This window comes from Ambystoma mexicanum, chromosome 12 (assembly GCF_040938575.1).
Source record: "Ambystoma mexicanum isolate Mex_15411 chromosome 12, UKY_AmexF1_1, whole genome shotgun sequence".
NCBI lineage: Eukaryota > Metazoa > Chordata > Amphibia > Caudata > Ambystomatidae > Ambystoma > Ambystoma mexicanum.
Window position 1 is genome coordinate 160,647,705 of NC_090936.1, and position 19,986 is coordinate 160,667,690.

At 46.8% G+C, this 19,986-nt stretch overlaps 1 protein-coding gene across 2 annotated transcripts in view; it reads left to right on the forward strand.

The window, feature by feature from the left end:
* The window catches only part of RAB3IP (RAB3A interacting protein), a 328,509-nt gene that overhangs the window by 274,867 nt on the left and 33,656 nt on the right, over nucleotides 1-19,986 (forward strand). For both annotated transcript variants that reach the window (XM_069628233.1, XM_069628234.1), the window contains 2 exons: nucleotides 11,396-11,495; nucleotides 11,570-11,639. In XM_069628233.1, the coding sequence (XP_069484334.1) occupies nucleotides 11,396-11,495; nucleotides 11,570-11,639 (170 nt within the window). The remainder of the gene's footprint in view (nucleotides 1-11,395; nucleotides 11,496-11,569; nucleotides 11,640-19,986) is intronic.

Sequence of the window (19,986 nt, forward strand, 5' to 3'; positions counted from 1 at the left end):
ACAACCATGTTCTACGTGCATAGATTGTGACCATCGCTTTTCGCATGGGGAGGGAAAGAACGATGTGAACATGGTTTGGGATCTATGATGCAGACACACTTGTGTGATCACCAATTGGCATGGCAAGAGGTCAGCAGAAATTGAAAACCAGCAAGGACAGACGAACAGGGGAAACAAGTGACCCGCACGCTCTTGCTTGCTTTGGGCAGCCATGGTGGAATAAGGTGGGTGCCGTAATCTGGCTGACTGTAATTCAAAGAAGGCAGCTCTCCCTTTAATGTACTTGACCGGCTGAGCTATGGACTGGCAATCAGTAATTTAGACTCAAGTCTACATATGGGGAACCAGCAAATCCTATAGCCCGACCCATGATAGAATCCAGGTGCATTTGAACAATCCTGTAATGCTCCCATCACTGACAGCACAGGACTATCAAATCTCTGGGTTGGACCATAGTGTGGCAATTTGGAGACAAGGAAGCAGTGAGAAGAGTGAAGGCTATTGGAAACAGGAGGACAAGGCAGACCTAGAACAAATGAAACCTAGAGTGGAGGACACAGGGATGCGTTGCTGGTGAAGGGGGGGGGCGGAGGACTAGAAAGCGAAAGATGGTGTAGAACGCATGGAGAGGTTACCATTGGCAGAGGGATTGAAGAACATTTGGGAAAGGTCTGAATTAAGGACAAAGGAGGAGAATAGTAGTGGATTGTGAAAGATGGAGGTGGAGTTAGACGCTATGATCCCAAGTGAGATATGTAATGAATCCAATGGCATCATTACACCCTTTCCGGTGGTGGACCCCCCTTCCCCCATGTGGCCGCTACCTGATCCGGACCCTGGTTGCAGCTATTTGATGGAGGATCACATGGAGGGGCATCCTCTGGGAGGGAGTGGTGGTGTCCATGGATGAGACATCGTACCCCCTTTCCCCTTATTGGATGAATCTCGCATACACAACATCCTAACGGCCTGTTGCGGTTCCATCCCTGCTTCCCCAAAGGAGAGTGCTCGATTTCTCTCAATCAAAACTGCAGACCAATTCTCAAACATTGACTTGCCCTCCGAACATGTTAAAACCATTCCCACAATGTTTTCATGCAAGTTACTACAAGGAAACTACTATTCCCACAAGGAAACTACTATTCCCAGAAACACCTTAACACTGCAATGAATAAGAGAAATGCAGCGGAAGCCTCGAGCATAGGCAACGCTCTAGTTGTTGTGAGCATACACCTGTGCCCGGGACGGTTAGAAGATCACAAGAGGAAACGGCAGACTGCTGGTGGGACGGGTGGCAGCTCTTTGAGTGGTAGAAGGACCGAAAGAAACATGTTGGAGCCAACCGGCTCAAACGGTGAGCATTAGAGGAAGAGGCAAAAAAGATTGCACGTGTAAACACCAGAAGCAAGAGATGTGCTCCTTGAGCGTTCGTCCAGTGGAAAAACGCAAACGGAAGCTTACCTGGAGAACCTCAAGGAAAAGAGAAGCCCACCAGAGCCACACGAGAAGTGGAAACAAAAAGCCGAGCAGCGCAAAGGAGAGAAAATACCATGGCTGTGACTTGCGAGCTGCAAACTGACCAGAAGACGCCAAGAAGAGCCGGTTAGTCCACGTTGGGACAAAGGGAGCACCGGGGTGTTTGGCGAACACGCCGCATGTTAAACATTGAACTTTATAAAAAAGAGGGGAAATGGTTTCTTAATAATGAAAATAAGAAGTTAAAAGCATGTTTGCCTCAGAAGGAAATCTTTAGCAGACAATGTGAATTAACTCACAATGCTAAGGTGGTGAATGATTGGAAGTGTGAGAAACACATTAATGAGGAAATATACTATGGACTAAAGGAATTGTCAAAAAGGGCTAAAGTGTTGTTTTGCTCTCCAAATGTGCACGGACACTTCATCACCAGTACATGTGTAGAGCAAAGAAAAATAATTTGAATGCAGGTTGGCGAAGCAATAACTCGCAGCCAAATACGCAGTTAGTGAAACAATGAGCACTTATACGGCTATTTATTCATAGCTTGGAAGCAACAAGTGATAACACAGAAATAAATCACAGAAAAGACGGAGAATTCAAAAGAAAATACATCACCATGGGCGTAAATGAATCCCTCATCTCGCCAGAGGCGGCTGGAAGACCCTGGTAACAGCCAGGCAGAGAACACAACAGTCCACAGGAAGGTCAGAACAAGGCGTCCCCTCTCCGACTGAGGTCTTTTGTGGTTTCCCCTGACCTTCCCGATAGCTCCGCATATATGTGCCCTCCTCAAAAGGGGTGGCAATTTCTCGAACCTTCTGACATTAGCATTTGCGCATTGCTGAGTGACTGTTGATTGCCGGCCGGGTAAACCGACAGTAACCCCAAGGAGCAAAGCTTCCCTCTTCTTCTAAAACACCACGGAAAACAATTCCATAACTCATAGAAAGACATAAGAAAACCAGCTTTCCCAGCAGAATGTCCTTGACTGGCTGCATACCAGGTTTAGAAAGCATGTATTTCAGCAAAGCAAATACAGCTTTTCACTGAGGCATGGAATAAATATCCATTATGGCTCTGAGTGCCCCCAGTATGCACTGCGCACCAGCGCCATGTTTTAGCTGAAGCATAACAAGTGGTAAACTATTAACGGTGGAGTTGCAGAAACTAACAACTACAACATGTCCTAGCAAAAGAGTATGCCAGGCAATAGTAGGTGTGTGAATACAAGAAGCCCTGGCAGGAGAGTATACCAGGCAATCACAAGTGTGTGAATAATGGGAAATGGAGAATTCAGGTATCCTGACAACCTAAAGACAGATCATACATTTATGAATTTTATATTGACCAAAAGAAACACTTTTGAAACACTGAAGGCCAAAGACGACATACTTTTTGCCTTAAGATTTATTTCAATAGAATGTGAGGGTCACAGTTGTATTTTGGACACAGGACGGTTTTGTTTTGGACATTCTGACACTGACAGATCCTTAGTTTTGAGTTCAGGTAGGGAACCACCTCTAGTGCAGAGACAGGGAGTCCTTTTCCCAACCCCTTTATTTTATCCATAAAAGTCTTTAGCCAAAACCATGTCCTAATTGTGTCCAACTGTCATTCCTGACCCTTCACAGATACTTCCTTTGACCTAGCCTAGCTCACTTACAGCTGTTAGGGGTCCTGAGAGGTAAGAAGCAAAAACCTGTCGGATCAGAGTTGGTGAGCAGCCAGAACATGGCTAAGGGCTTTGAGGGGCTTGCAGACCTGAGTCTGCATACTGGCGATGCTTGAGCTTACATAATCAAAATATCAGTGTTAGGGAGAATTTTTCATTTCTTGTGCCAATTCCCCTCAACTTGAGAAACCCCCGGCACTTTTGCTGAACTTATGGGATTTTTTTGCTTTATTCTCCTGAGTGAGTGAAACTTTTTAACACTCACTCATTCTTTTGCTCTGAGTTGGGAACCCTATGTTCTGCTACTTTTACTTTTAATGGAGTCATGCTTTCCTCCATGTACTTTGGTATTCAAAGTAATGTTTTTTTTTGCCACTTCACTCTTTATATTAGTTCCATACTTAATGAACCAAGACTTGGCCAGCAGACTATCGCGGAGCGCTGTGTGGTCACAATACAGTAGTGAACTCACTGGGTCTGGTGTGCTTGTCTGCTCGCTCTGCTGCCTCTGGGTCTTCTGCTGCTCTGCCCAGCCCAGAAAACTGCTTCTCACGGTCGCCCGCGTCAGTGGGAAAAGGTGTGCTCCTCGCACCACAGGCTCTGCGGTGCTCGCCTGCCACTGGAGTCCCACTTACTATGGGGATGCTTTTAAACGTTGTGCTTCCCGCCATGTGACCTCTGAAGCCCCAGTCTTCAGGGTGAAAGCTTCCAATTCCAACACTTCCCGCTGCATGAGCTCTGCAATCAAGGTTTCCCTCTCAGGATTGGCATCTGCCGACACACGACGTCGGTCCCGGCATCTCTGCTCTCCAGCTTCTACTTTTGCTGCAACGTGGAGGTGCCAATACTACTCCACCTCCTTCTAACTGCTCTCTGTGGCCTGCACCTGAGGTGGCCTTTTATGTTTCCCTCAGGTGTGGGTCATTATCACCATTAGGCTGCAACCTGCAGTCTCATGCCTCTGCAGCCCTCTTCCTTGTCCCAGTACTTTGGGCATTGTGGGACTTGGAAGTCCACAATGTTCAAATCATTTTTTTCTACAGCTTCAAGTTAACAATAAGTCATTAGGATGGTAGGCTCTCTGGGGAAGTTCTAAAAGGGGTTTTCCCATTGTTCCTGACCTGCTCCCCCCTAAACCCCATGGTCAGGATCAGGAAGCGTCTGTCTTTCCCCGGCCACATGGGAGGGATCCCAGGTCTGGTTTCCTAAGGGAATCCTCTCTGATTCGACATTGTACAATAGGTGTTTTATGTGCTACGCTACCAGAAGCCAAGAGCCTCTGGCCCAAGATGTGCAGAGTCTCCCCATCTGGGCTAATTTCAGGGAAGGCCATAGCCCTAGCTATGCAAGGCTATATCACCAAGATTTTCTTTGAACAGTGGGCTGTAAGCAGGAATCCTCTGGCCCTACTAAGATTCTGTGGTGGGTCTTTATCTACATATGGTATAAGAGGCTCTCCTGAACCAGAACTGGACCAGTTTCTCTGGCAGTTCCCACTAAAAGGGAAACCATGAGATTTTGGGGCTTTTATTTCATAAAATGTCTGTGCAGATATGGAATTTGCTCCGAGGCAAAACCCACTCCTAACTGGTCTACATCCTTGGATAGGACATTCCAGAAAGAGCCCAAACTTCGCCCCAATTCAAAGATTGGCTTACCTACTACTTCTGAATTCAGGAAGTATCGGTACACTAGCATCCATAAAAGGTCCCTCTGACTAACACATGGCATATAGGGGAGGAATTTAGGAAATATTACCAAAAATTGTACTCCACAGATCACCCGGACGAAGAGGCACAGGACAGATACCTTAGAACCCTCCACTTCCCACAAATTCCAGAAGAAGACAGACGGGCCCTGGAAGACCCGATAAGAGAAGAGGAAGTTAGAAAAGCAATAAAAGATCTCCCGACAAATAAAGCTCCAGGCCCCGATTGCTTTACGGCCCCTTTCTATAAAAAATATGGGGACATACTGATCCCGGCCCTGACAAAGCTTCTAAACTCATTCAAAGATGTCACACCCACAATGAATGAAGCGAAGGTCTTAGTTTTTCACAAACCAGGGAGGGACCCGGCTTTCCCCGCATCATATAGACCAATCTCCCTAATAAATATAGACGCCAAAATTTATACCAAGATCCTGGCAGCAAGACTTTCCCCGCTACTCCCAAAATTGATAAACTTAGATCAATCAGGCTTTATCCCGGGAAGGCAAACCCATGACAACATTAGAAGGATCATCCACCTAGTGGAGAAAATGGGCATAATGGGCTCCCCGGCGATCCTGCTTGCGGTAGACGCTGAGAAAGCTTTCGACCGGGTAGAATGGTCCATGCTGTTTAGAACCTTGGAATATATGGGGTTTGGGGAACAATTTATTGCAAGAATTAAAGCAAACTGCAATTGCCTGAATAGTAGAGTAGCCATTAACGGGGAAGTAACAGAAAAGGTACTAATCACGAGAGGAGCAAAACAAGGCTGCCAGCTTTCCCCACTTCTGTATGCAATCTTTTTAGAACCCCTACTAATGAAGATTAGAGAATCCACGCACATTAAAGGGATAGACATGGCAGGGTCGCAAAATAAGGCGATTGCTTTAGAAGACCCGGACAGAACTCTGGCGGCGGTAGTGGGGAGCGCTGGAGGACTTCGGGGCCATCTCTGGCCTAAAAATGAACAGGAACCAATCAGAAATGTTAATACTGGCGGGGGACCGGGTCAAAATAGAGAGGGAAGCTAACACGTTGGACATTAAAATTGCAAAGGAAGGCATCAAATACCTGGGAATTACTCTAACAAGTAAGGTGGAGCAGCTTTATGGGGAGAACTATCCGCACATGCTCGCAAGCATTCGTAGAGATCTGGAAAGATGGAATCCGTTGATGATTTCTTGGTGGGGCAGAATTCAATCGGTTAAGATGACCATCCTCCCAAAGCTTCTTTACTACTTCCAGGTCATTCCGGTGGGGGTCCCCAGAACCATTTTCAAGTCATTAGCGAAAGTGATTTCTTATGTATGGAAAGGGAAAACCCCGAGATTAGCCAGAGCGATTTTAACCGCACCAACCAAGGAGGTTGGTCTTGCGCTACCCCACTTCCAGAGATACTTCCAGGCAGCGCAGCTAAAAGTACTCCGGGAATGGCTGGGTGATAACCCGCAACCGCTATGGGCAAAGCAAGACAGGGCGGTAGCTAGAACCCCTCTGGTGGAGCTACTCTGGAAGCAGAAGCAGTACAGGCACCCCAACATAGGGATTAGAACAACGATGGAAGCGTGGGACAGTCAAACACGGAGAGGTATAATGACTACCACCCTGGGCCCGTTCACCCCTTTATGGCGGAACCCGCAGTTCCCACTGGATATGGAGCAGGGGGCATATGAAAGGTGGGAGGAGGCTGGAATAACAAAAATTGGAGAAATGTTCGTTGATAACGAAATTAGACCTCTCGAGCAGTGTTACCCTTGTGCAGCACTCTCCAAACGTGATAAATACAGATATGAGCAACTTAAACATTGGCTAAAGACCCCTGAAATAACAAAGGCAGCAACGACGGCCCTTACTCCATTTGAGAAATATGTCATAACCAACTCGGGTGCAAAGAGGTGGATGTCGACTTTATACTCCTTCATAAACACACAGGAGGAAGATGTCAAATGGGCACACATGATTAAATGGAGTAGAACATTGGAGGAGGAACTAACAAGAGAACAATGGGTGGACTTATGGACACTGATACCCAAGTTGACTAGATCAGCACAGACTAGAGAAATGTGGATCAAAATTGTCACACAATGGCACTACACTCCTGAGAGACTATATTCAATGTTCCCCAAAACGTCAAACAGATGCTGGAGGGACTGTGGAGAAGGGGGAACGTGGAAGCACATTTGGTGGAACTGTAAAGAGATTGTGCCCTTCTGGGAGGAAGTGAAGGGAGAGATGGGGAAAATGTTCAGAGATGTGGGACAACGTTCAGAGATGTGGGACAACTGGGAGAGGGGGTATGGTTGTGTGGTATAAGGGACGAAAGGGCAAGGAAGTACAAAAAAGACCAATGCAGAAGCTTTATGGGTCTGCTCATAGCGGCATGGTCTACAATAGCCCAAAGTTGGAAAAAGAAAGACACCCCTCCGACATATACGTGGTTACAAAAAGTATGGGCACAATTGGCGATGGAAAAAGATACCCACACAATCCAAGAAACGAGGGACAGGTTTGCAGAAGAGTGGGGTGATGTTTTAGATTATCTCCAATCAGACTTTATGAAACAATGGTGCCCACACAACATTAAAGTGACGGCCATCTTTAATGCATAATTTAACCCTGAAAGATCATGCTTGCCCTAAGGAGAGGGTGGGGGAGTTGGGGGGGGGTTGGCGTTATGTGTTTGTTATGAGTTGATATGTGAAAATCAATAAAAACATGTTAAAAAAAAAAAAAAGGTCCCTCTGTAGCTGTAGTAGGGAATTGTCAGAATGACCACTTTTTTATGACCAGTCTCTCTCGGGAACACTGATTAAGGGTTGCAACCCTGTGAGTAAATCTGTATGACCCTCCTTCTGCACCTCCTCCATCAGAAATGTCCCAGAACCTTCTCATCTGATTTGCCCAACTATCCCTCTGCAATTGGGGGCATCCAACCTAAAAGACTAACTTTGGCATGGGGAAGGACAGCACCGACAGTGCACCCTATGGCTCAGAGCCAAGTTCACCGGATCTGAGAATATTGACCCTAAGTAGGAGATATGAGGCAGCGGTATCAAAAGCTCTGGATTAATTTGAGAAGCACAAAGTCCTGAGATCTTAGGTGTGCACGGGCGATGTTTAAGGCCTTCAGTACTGTCTTTGAGAGGGAGAGTGGGGACAGAAGCTTTAAATGTCTCCAATGGGCTGCTCAAAGACCTTTTTGCATCGCAACCCTGTAAGCCTCCTACTCCTCTGGTATGCAGTTGCAGCACCTCTAACTCTACATGTCCCCTCTTAAAATGACACTTGCAGGAAGAGGAAGAATGAGTGTATGCATGAAGAGGATTTAATTCTAGAGTGCTGGTGCCTCTTCGTGTGCTGCTTCTCATTCCGGGAATCTTGACAGCAGTGTAGCAGACTCCGCATGGGGAGTCTTTGAGGATGTGGGGAAAATATCTCTGTAGTAGGTTTGTATGAGGACATGAAGAGCCTTGTCACATGTTCTTTAACTGGTTTTGGCATCCTAGCATAACAGTGCCTGCCCTCTTCAGTGTTATGATCCTTTCCAAGACAAAAAAAGACATGGCCAGTGGCTCAGTCACCGAACTGGAGCTGTGGCACCAGCGACCAGAGTTGCAACCTGATGTAGTTGCAGACATGTTAAAATAAAAAGTTGTCACATGACTAAGTGGATTTTAAGTTCCTGAGTGTTGCACATGGAAAAAAGGGAATTGAGGAAAATGGTGCTGGTGATTCTGTGCCCATATTTGTTGTGTATTTATTGAGGGGTGTGGGGGGGACAAGGGAGCAAGATACAATAATGCTCCTACTAGGCCTTGTGACATTCGGATCGTGCAACTGCAGAACAAGAAGTGTGGGAGACAGGGGGGGGGGGGGGGTGCGGGTCCGAGCTAAATGAAGTGCTAAGTTTGGAGGGAGAGATGTGAAGGCGGTGAAGTGCAGGTGTTACAGGGAGGCCGAAAGGCAAGTGCCATGGGGAGCAGGTAAGCACAAGGAAAGGGGGGGGCATGGGGAGGACTGGGGCCTGGGACCTTGTAATACTGAGTTTGAACCAGGATGCCAGTCATAGAGAAGGTGGAAGGAGTTAGCAGGGGCGGGGTAGAGATAACGAGGAGAAGAAAACGTTCTTCAGGAGCTCCCGGAACCCAAGGGGATCCAGCTTAAGCCTCAGAGGGGTAGGAGACAATTCCAGATGGAGGCTCCTGAGGAGGAGAGACATATGCGCCCCCCCCCCCCCCAATTCTTTGCTTAGAGAAGCAACGGTTTTGCAGAGCGTTAGAGCTAGGGAGAGGGAGGAGGATGTAGCTCCAGAAAGCCTTGTGGATGATGCAGGGGGTCTTGAATTTGATCCTAGCAGCAACTAGAAGTCAGTGGAGAGAATTTAGGGCTGGAGAGATGCAGTCCCTGGGCTTGAGGCCAAGAATAAGTCTTGCAGGCCTATTCTGAATTAGTTGAAGGGTAGGATAAAGGAAGATCAAGAATAGGCTGTTACAGTAGTCAGGCCTAGAAATGACCAGACCTCTGGAGACATTGAGTTCTGGGGGGGACGGTGAGTAAAGGGGGAATTCCCCTGAGGAGGTGCAGTTGATAGTGAGCCTTCTTGGCAATGTCCACGATGTGAGGAGAGAAGGAGCGAGAGGAATCGAAGAGGACACAATGGTTTTTTGCCTGATAGGAGGGTGAGGGGAGGGGGCCCATAGAGGGCGGCCAGAGGGAGGGAGGGAGGGATTGAGGGAGGTGGGCAGTAGCTGGGATCCCAATGAAAAGGGTCTGTCTTACTGGCATTAAGACAGAGATCATTGGCAGTACACCATGACTGAATGGCAGGCAGTCAGTCAGTCGGGGAGGCGTGTCGGCTGCATAACACTGGAAGTGAGGAGAGAAAGAAGAGATCAGATGAGTCAGGGGGCAAGATCAATATTGAAAAGCCATTGCGAGTGGATAGAGGCTTGAGTGATGCTGCAGGTGGAGAGTGTGATGGGGAGAGAAAAAGGCCCAGTTGAACTTGGGAGGGTCTGTTGGAGAGGAAGAAGGTCAACCAGACCAGAGCCAGACCTGTGATGCCAAGGGTGTCACAGAGCCGATTTATCAGGGTGACATGATTGACAGCGTCAAAGGCGAAGGAAAGATCAAGGAAGATGAGAAAGGAAGGAGAGTTAGAGTCCAGATTAGAGAGCGGGTTATCACAGATGTTCATTAGAGCAGTTTCTGTGCCTATGGCTTCTCAAGGAGTTTCCCAGGAAGGGTCAGAAGAGTGCCTTTTAAAGGAGGGGATGCCCAAGGGAGGGCTTGAGGGAAGGAGACAGTGGCAAAGGAGTGGTTACAGAAATCTGACATGGAAGGCGCAAGGGAGGCAATGTTGTCCTTGATAGTTCTAGAGGAGCAGGGGAACACCTTTTGCGAGGAGACTTTCATAAAGAGGACTAGTCTAGAGACCTCATATTGTGCTATGGGAGAGAAGGAGAGAGGTGGGGGGGGGGGAAGATGGGAGGCATGAAAGCTGGGCCAGGAGGAGGGAGGCGGGTAGAGGAGAGTGAGGTTTTGGAAAGTAAGTGGGATGTCAGAGAGGTTACAGGGGGTCAGTGATGAAAGGGGAGATATGGAGACTGCAAAACGATTGGAGAGTTGCTTGCAGATGTTAAACAGTTAGCTAGAGTTGTTAGTGGTCCTGGAGATGCAGGCTTGGATGTGAGCCCTGTTCTTAGAGCGAATGGAAAATCTGTATTGACTTTGGAGAAGGCGGCAGGCCAGTTTGTCCGAGGATGTGTCTGAAGCCCGCCACTTCTGTTCTGCCACTTTGCACTTGAGTTTCAGCGAGGCTAGGTCAGTTCTGGCACATAGCGAGACTAAGGCCCAGTGACGGTGCCAACTGAGGAGTGGTATGACACCATCTGCTGGCTGATGAAAGCGTTTCCAACACGGACTGCATCAAAGATTGATCCCAAATATGAGGAATCTTTGGGAGGAATGTATACGTTAGAAGCTGGGTAACCATGGAATGCATGATTGCCTGTCCCTGGGAGCATTGAAAGGAGGGAGACTAACTTTTGTTTGAATTGCCCTTTCCGGTGTATACGTACTCGGTCAGGTGGGATATATCATATGGACAATGACCTGAATAAATCCATTTCGTATCCACAGATCGGATCAAGTGAATTCTGTTAAACCAAACCGATTTAAAATGTTTATGACAACCAATTTGCATCAAGCGTTTTGTCTGTCTGGTGGTTAGAATTTGGTAGGAACATAAGGCAGAAAAGTATGTGAACCAATCTTGCATATGAGTGTTTTAGGTGTACTAGCCCTGTAGGCAAGCTTTATTTTTAATTTAAAAGTCTTTGCTTCCTTTCTTCACTAGAAGGTAGTGTTGTCTCAAAGACGTTCATTTTGAAGATGCCAATTGGATTAAAATAAACTCTTTCACTTGCTTCTTTGATAAATTAAGAGAATTTTGTTTTCAGATGTTAGTTTTTGCAAATTTAAAGTTATGAAAAAAGACTTTACATCTAAAGTTTTTATTTTTCCTTTATTAGGAAATGTGCTCTCAGTGGTCAAACAAAGTCATGCAAACACAGAATTAAACTAGGAGAGTCGAGCAATTACTATTATATTTCTCCTTGTTGCAGATATAGGGTAAGTTTTTAGTTGTTGCACATGGTTTAAAGATCTGCAATATACCGGACATTAAACTATGTTCCTTTGTTTAGATCACTTCTGTGTGCAACTTCTTCACATACATTCGGTATATCCAACAAGGTCTTCTGAAGCAACAGGACAGTAAGTAGTGACGGTTTCTCTACGTTTCTCTGTGTAACCTCTCGGACAAAACACCACAATGTTCCTAAATGTTAGACTTCCTGGGATAAGTGTTGGAATTTAATTCTTTATGTTCATTCTGTAGTATTGTATATTTCTATATACAGAAAAGGAACCTCTGTTTCAAAAAGCCAACCATCCACCAATACAAATGTATATCTTTTTATTTTCACTTAAACAAAAATTAGAAGTGCTTTCATACATTTTTGTTTGTAATATAATCTGCAACTGATTAAATACATATAACACTCATATCACTGTTAAGATGGATTTAGGAGTCCACCCTAATTATAACCGACACCACTCAAAGTAAGCATGGAGGGTGGTCAAGGCTAAGTCTCAGGAGAGGTGACTAGGGTCACGGGTCCACAGTGAGTCCACACAGTGAAATATATACAATGATTACACTTAGAAAGTAAGTACAAAAATACTCTATTATAGGCCCAAAAACACACTAAGAAAAGAGCAAGCAGGAAATATCACACATTCGCACCTGGGAAAGGGCGCTCAGCTAATCAGCTGGCTGGAACAGCGTGCAAGGTTACACAATCACCTACCTCTGTCCCAGGCACCCGAGGCCCTTCCCCGGGGGCCAATTATGGACAATTTGTCTGTAGATGACATTATTATAAAGCGATTGGCATAAGAGAGTGGGGAATCCCCTGGCCCGGTTTTTATATAATACATGCGAGTCCCTTTGTGTCAGATTACCCTCTACCCCAAACACCCTGATATGAGGGTACTGGTCAGTTATGTCTTTGTCTTATCTTGTCCTCCCCTTTGCCAGGTTTTGTTCCGGGGTGACATGGTTGCCTCTCTTCGGTTAAGGACCATGGGACCTGCATATCCCACGAAGGCGTCTGGCACTTATTGCCCTTCACCTACTGTCTCGTTGGGATACCGCGTCGCGCCTGGGGTATTCCCCTGAGTGTAACGCCGGTCTCCCCTACCCATGTGATCCTCCCTCGCTTGTCCACCCCCAGGGTTGGGATCTGAAAACGATGGTCTCCCCTGGCCACCTGAATAGAGGATTCTTGGAGTCCACATGGGAGAATTGTTATGACAGTTTTTCTGAAGTCCAACTAAGGGCTTAGTAAAACTATTCAATTGAGACAGTACAAGACTCCACTCTTAGTATAAGGCTGTGCCACCTGAGTTCAGGGTAGCGTAGACAGAGCAGCCTGGCTCATCTTAGGAGGGAGAGAGGGCTGTAGAATCAGTACAAAGAAATTGTAATGCAAGTGGTCCAAAGAAACACTGCAACACTATCTATTGTAAAAATATGATTTATTTTAATACAAGTAGGCCCAGATAAATCTTGGGGGAAATAAGCACGATCACATTATATGCAATCACAATTATAAAAACACACTATGCTTAAAGGTGCACAGACCAAAGCATATGATATTTGGAACACCTAACAGTAGTTCTAGGCAAGTCAAAACCAATAGTTACTTTTGGATTACTTACAGTAAAACAAGGGTAGTAGACCCTAACAGTTGTACCGTGATGTTCATCAAGAAATCACATAGTACGTCAACTGGATAATATACTTTTCTGAATAGTGGAACACTTATTCTAAGAACAGTAAAAACCTATAACTCTGATTCAGCATAAGTTATTCTAGGGGAGTTGGACCTTGGCGTGTAATATTCAATTACAGTTGATTTTCAGTTCACAGACTAAGGGAAGCAATAACTTGTTTTGGATGGCAGACAGCTAGGCAGACTTATTCTAGATAGGCTAACAGTAAATCGGGGGAAGCAAAACCCAATTGGGGACACTCCTACAATTATCCTAACGGGAATAATAAAGTGTAACCAACAGCATTACTTTTGGGAAGAGGGGACCCCAATTCACAGATGAGTAAGTTAACCTTCTATCTACTTACTGTTAGAATGGCGAAAGAATGGAGAATGGAGAAAGAAACACTTTGAGACAATTTCAAGATGGCAAACCAGCACTACCAAGTAAAGGTGCTATCCTTCGGCATACCCCCTGCTCCAAGGGTATTCACAAAGGTACTGGACAAACATTCAAAGAACAATAAATCTTCTCTTTCGATTGGGCTTCTCAAGCGGTCCTGTTATGGGGACTACCCCCGGCGGCACGGGCGCTCTCACAACCCCTACCTCCACTAAGCACACAACCCAGGGCCGAGTCTCGACACGTGTGTCAACTAATGGCCCACGCACGATGTCCAGTGAAAGGTCCACAAGCTCACGGTCATCTGGGCATTCGCTATCCCAATCACCGAAAGACAGCACAAGCGTTATGCATAAATCTGAACCGTGCACGTCGGTTGACGAGGCGTCGGGCAACTCCACGACCGAAACTCAACGTTCTTTGTCGAAATCGGCTAAGGACTCAGTGCAGGCGGGACTCGCCCAGTTGGTGGAAAAACACATCCTGAAAGGGCTTAGAAAGGAGAAAGTCTAAGAAGCGCTCCTCCAAGACTCTTCATAAGGCTAGATCACGCTCCCCTCCAAAGACCCAGCTTAAGAAGGCTTCCCAGCCTCAAGGCTTCCCATATTCACAAGGGTTCTCAACCTCGGGGGAAGGATTTCTTACCAGAAGAGGACTCCTTAGTAGGCACTGTAACCCCTCAGGCTCCCACACCTAGGCCCCTTGTCCATCCTGAGCTCAGCCCAATGGACATGTGAAGACATAGATAGGGTCACGAGGAGGATGACCTTTATTGGAAAAAGAAAATATGTAAATCCAGAAGCTTTGAAAAGCATCCAGAACACTCCTCCTACTACAGCTGCCTCTGGCTCACAAGCCATCGCAAATGCCCCTACTAGTCAATCCCCATCTAAAAAGTCTCGTCCGGACACCCTGGATATTTCACCACAGGTGGAGCCTCCCTACGTAGATCTTTATTATACAGACTATTATAATGAGGCTGCTGATACGGTAGATACTTATACAGCGCAATAGTGCACAGAAGAAAACTGTGGTGACGACAAGGATGAAATGGAGAAGTACACTACAGCCTCTCCCGTCAAACAGGACCTTCCAATGTCTGACTCGCCTATTGACAACCAGCCCCTTCTTAAGGACATGCTCATTAAAGCTGCACTTCCAAATCAGAACACAAGAAACCCAACAGGACAAGGATTTTGTTGAGGATATCTTGGTGGATGAAAAATCTGTAACTCAGTTTATTCCTATCGTACAATCTGTCCAGAGAAGGATCCAGCCTTCTCTGGAAACACCAAATCAGACGCGCGTGGGTAACCCACGCATAGAGAAGCTCTTCCACCCAGCTCCCACAGACCCCCTCTATATTAGGGTGCAGCTTAAACCGGACTCACTCGTGGTCACAACCACAAGAAAAAGAGCGGGTACTCCTCTAGCTTCCTCAGAGGCGCCACCTGACATTGAAAACAATGCCCTTACACCATGGGCAGGAAGGTAGCCTATTCTGCAGCTTTTCAAACTAGAATAGCTAACAATACTACACTCTTTGTTAGCTATAAATGACATAAATGAGGAGAAGTGTCTGCACTACTATCGTCAGCCCCAGAACCCTTAAAGACTCAATTGGCACCTTTAGCAGCAGAGGGCAAAGCCGTCTCGAGCTGCATCCTCAACAACAATTTAGACACCGCGGACAATGCGGGAAGAATAATTGCAGAAGGCACGATTATAAAACGCTATGCTTGGCTTCACCAATCCGGTTTTAATCAGGAGACTCAAGCAACTCTGCTAAATATGCCTATCGAGCCCAATGTCCTCTTTGGTAAGGCCGCAGAGGATGCTCTGGAGTCTGCAAAGGATTAATAAGATACTCTGAAGCCCTTGGGACAATTTACAGAAAAACCCTCAGGTCGAGGGAATAGTAATTTTCGTCGCTTCAGAGGACGAAATTCCCAAAGGGGTTCAGGGTATGCTCGGAACCAAGGGTCGTCCTGGGGTAACGATCAAGGCAAATCATTGCAGGATTACCTGAGAGCACAGCACCATTCTTGTGGCCAGGGGAGGTCCTCCACCTCTAGAGGTGGAGTAACACCTCCAAAACAGTGACATTCCGCTCCAGTTGCCCTCCCAAGCCTTTCCAGTAGGAGGGCGCATTTCCAACTTCACCCAAGCATGGGAGGGCGATCACCTCAGACAAATGGGTGATATCCACCATGGTGGGCGGGTACTGTGTGGAACTAATCCAGCAACCCTGGAACCATCCCTGGCGCCAGAAGAAAAACTTGGAGGAAGAACAATGCATACTTCTTGAGGAAATCGCGACGCTGCTCCAAAATGACACCATAGAAGTCGTCCCGGCCAATCGGGTAAACAACGGTATTTATTCAACCTACCTCCTTGTGCCAAAGAAAGATCTAACAATGCGTCAGTATTAGACCTACGCCCTGCAAACAAATGTCAAGCCACAAAAATTCCACATGACTACGCTACAACAACTAATCCCTCTGCTAAAGCAGGGGTGGAGGGGCTACATGGCAAATCTGGATATGGAAGATGCTTATTTTCATATTTCAATGTTCACAGCGCACAGAAAATTATTGCGATTCCAGATAGCAAACCAGCGCTACCAATTCAAGGTGCTACCCTTCTGCATAGCCCCTGCTCCAAGGGTATTCACAAAGGTACTGGCGTGGTGGCAGCGCACCTGCGCAGGGAGGCATTACCTGGACGACTGGCTGATTACAGGGGAAACCCCCCAAATGTGCAAGACAAACATCCAAAGAACAATATATCTTCTCTTTCAATTGGGCTTCTCAATAAACGAGAAAAAAATGAAGCCTAGTGCCAGGCACAACCAAACGGTTCCTAGGAGCTGTAATAGACACAAGGGAGCACTTAGTCTTCCCCTCAGAAGAAAGAGTCCAAAATGTTACTGCAAATACCACATTATCAAGCCGGTCGCCAGATAAGCGTACGCAATGCTATACGATTGCTATGCATGATGGCATCTTGCATTTACCTGGTGCCGCACGCCTGCGCATGCGTCCCACGCAGGAGTGGTTGGCGAAATAGTCGTCTTAGGCAAGCGGTCATTGGGATGATCTAATGGTCCTTTCGCCAACACTAGTACAAAACCTTCGCTGGTAGACAAGAGAGAATCTGTTAAGTGGCAAACCCTTCCACAACCCAGAGGTGCAAGCGATAGTGATGACAGACGCCTCGCATGCAGGGTGGGGGGCTCATCACCGTCATCACACATCTCGGGGTCTGTGGACTCGTGCCACGGCACAGAACCACATCAACCTGTTAGAACTGCTGGCAGTATTCAAACCCTTCAAGCATTCAAGATACAGTTAACAAATCTGTCGGTACAAGTCCTCACCGACAGTACAACAGCTATGTTCTACATCAACAAACATGGGGGCACACATTATCCAAATCTGTCCAAACTTGCACAACAGATTTGGAAATGGGCACTCAAACGAAAGATATTCCTATCCTCTCAACACGTTCCAGGGGAACTCAATACGTTAGACTCTCTAAGCATAGATCCCCTACCAGAGGAACACGAATAGCAACTAGACCCAGAAGTTGTAGATCACCTCTTCTCTCAATGGGGTTACCACACGCTAGACTTGTTCGCTAGAAGCGAAAACAAGCAATGCCCAGACTTGGCGCCCAAATTCCCACAACCAGGCTCCAAGGGGGAACACCCTTTGGATGAACTGCTCAGGGAAGTTTGCTTATGCTTTTCCACCCACTCCCCTCATGAACAAGATTCAGAGGGAACAAGTCGCGCTCATCCTAGTTGCTCCCTTGTGGGCGAGACAGCCATGGTATCCACATCTGCGCAAACTAGCGATGTGCGATCCCACAAAACATACCTACTCACTCAGCACGGGGGAACAGTGCACCCTCAACCTCAGTCCATGAACTCAACCTCAGTCCATGAACTTGGCAGCGTGGCTCCTGAGGTCATCGAGTTCGGAAATCTTAACCTGGCTCAGAGGTGTATGGGCATCCTAAAGGAAGCAAGAAAACATAACACTAGGCACTGTTATTTCGACAAGATGAGGCGATTTGTAGTTTGGTGCCAGTCTAAACAAATAAACGCCATAGAATGTACTCAATCTCACATTCTAACTTATATGCTCCACTTGCTAGATTCAGGATTAATCTTCAACTCTATAAAGGTCCATCTGACGGCTTTATCCGCTTACACCACCTCCCACAATAAAGTATTGGGGTGCAAAGTACTGGTCATTAAGGCATTCATGGAGGGAGTAAAACATCTCCACCCTCCCATTTCTAACCCACCGCCAGGATGTGATCTCAATGTAGTAATCGCTAAGCTCATGGGGGAACCCTTCGAGCCGATGAATAAGTCAAGTCTTAAGCACCTGACCTACAAGACTGCCTTCTTAGTGGCTGTTACTTCCATAAAAAGAGTTTGTGAATTACAAGCATTGTCAGTGCAGGATCCTTTCTTTATCATACACAAGGACAAACTGGTTTTACGCACTCATCCTAGGTTTTCCCTTAAGTTCATCTCTAAATTTCATGTAAACCAGTCCATTGAGCTACCGGCCTTCTTCCAGAACCCCACCAGCTCAGCTGAGGTAAAACTCCACACACTAGATGTAAGGAGGGAGGTCCTTTACTATGTAAACAAGACCAGACCGCTGAGGAAAACAGATTAACTGTTTGTCTCCATTGCACCAGGCAGACAAGGAGACCGCGTTTCCAAGAAGGCCATCTACAGATAGATAGTCAGATGTATACAGCTGTGCTATTCTTTGTCAAACAACACTGCCTTTAACGCCAAGAGCTCACTCCACAATGAGCACAAGAGCCACTCTGGCTTTCATTGCAAATGTCCCCTTAGACAGCATTTGCAAAGTAGCTACATGGAGCTCAGTACACACCTTCACTCAGCACTAGGGCATTGACACGCATTCCACGACGGATACACAGGTGGGACAAGTGGTTCATGGTTCAAAGACATTTGTTTGCTAATGAACCTTAACACAACACACCACCTTCTCCTAACACTGTTCGCTAATCTATGCACAGCATGTGATCTAAGCACATTCCACAACCCTCAGAAGGGATACATTACTCACCGTAATTGTATTTCGGATGCTTGTTTCTGCTTGGATTCACATGTAACACACCCTTCTTCCCCTTGGAGAGAAGGTGCATGGATGCTTTGAACTTGTCTGATACATATCTGCTTGGATACACCTGTACTCACGCAGACTCAATGCTACCTCATGTCACAAACAAACAATTTGAGGGTCCTTGACTCGTCAAGGACCATGGGTACAGTGGACCTCACACCAGGGATAGTATTACTGGCACGCCCTGTCGACGTCCCTTTTCAAGTTTCGAAAACAACAACTGTAATACTCTGCAGCTTCCACTAGATGTCGGCCTATGCAAAGCATGTGAATCTAAGCACAAGCATAAGACATACGGTTACGGTGAGTAATGTATCCCATATACTCTTCAGAAAGGCAGAACATATCTAAGGTAAGTCATAACTTTGTGTAACTATTCAATCTGAGTTTAAAGTTACCAACTAACTCTTTTACAAAACAGGGGGGGGGGTCTGGGAATCTCTCTCCCAGCACGAACACAGCTGAATGACCTGTTCTTAAGTGAATAACCCCTGGGAGAGACTCTACCAAGTCTTTAGCTCACTGTCCCTGTCACAGAGAAAAGATTTCCCTGCATATCAGTCTTTGTCCTGCCCAGCGGCAGTCCAGCACTGAAATACTAGGCAATTCTCCTCTGAACAAGAGTACCAACAGCAACCCCATACACGTGTTTCAGCCTTGTTATCCGGGACATGCTGCCTCAGGCTCCGCCGCCTGCGCCCATAATCATTCCTCCTATGGTACCAGGTCCCCTCCACTGTGCAGCCTAGCTGTCGGCTTGAGGGAATGGGCCCTGGAGAACAACATCTACCTCACGCCATCCACCTTCCGGGGGAGTTTAACTTGGCCATGGACAGACTCAGCAGACTGGGAGCGGACAATTACGAGTGGCAATTGAACGACCAGGTGCTGCTGGAGATCTTCAGCAGATGGGGGCATCCTCAAGTGGATCTCTTCGCCTCCTGGGACAAGAAGTGCCAGCAGTTTGCGTCCTGGCATGGACAGGGCTCAGGCTCTCTGGGCAATGCTTTCCAGATTCAGTGGAGCGGCATGACGGCATATGCCTTCTCTCCCATGCCCCTGGTCCACAGGGTGATTTGCAGGATAAAGGAATCTTGTCACCTAAGGATCATTCTGATAGCTCTGTGGTGGCCGGCGACACCGTGGTTCTCTGAGCTTCTCAGCCTCTCGGACAGGCCACCCTTTCACCTTCTGATGGCCCCAGC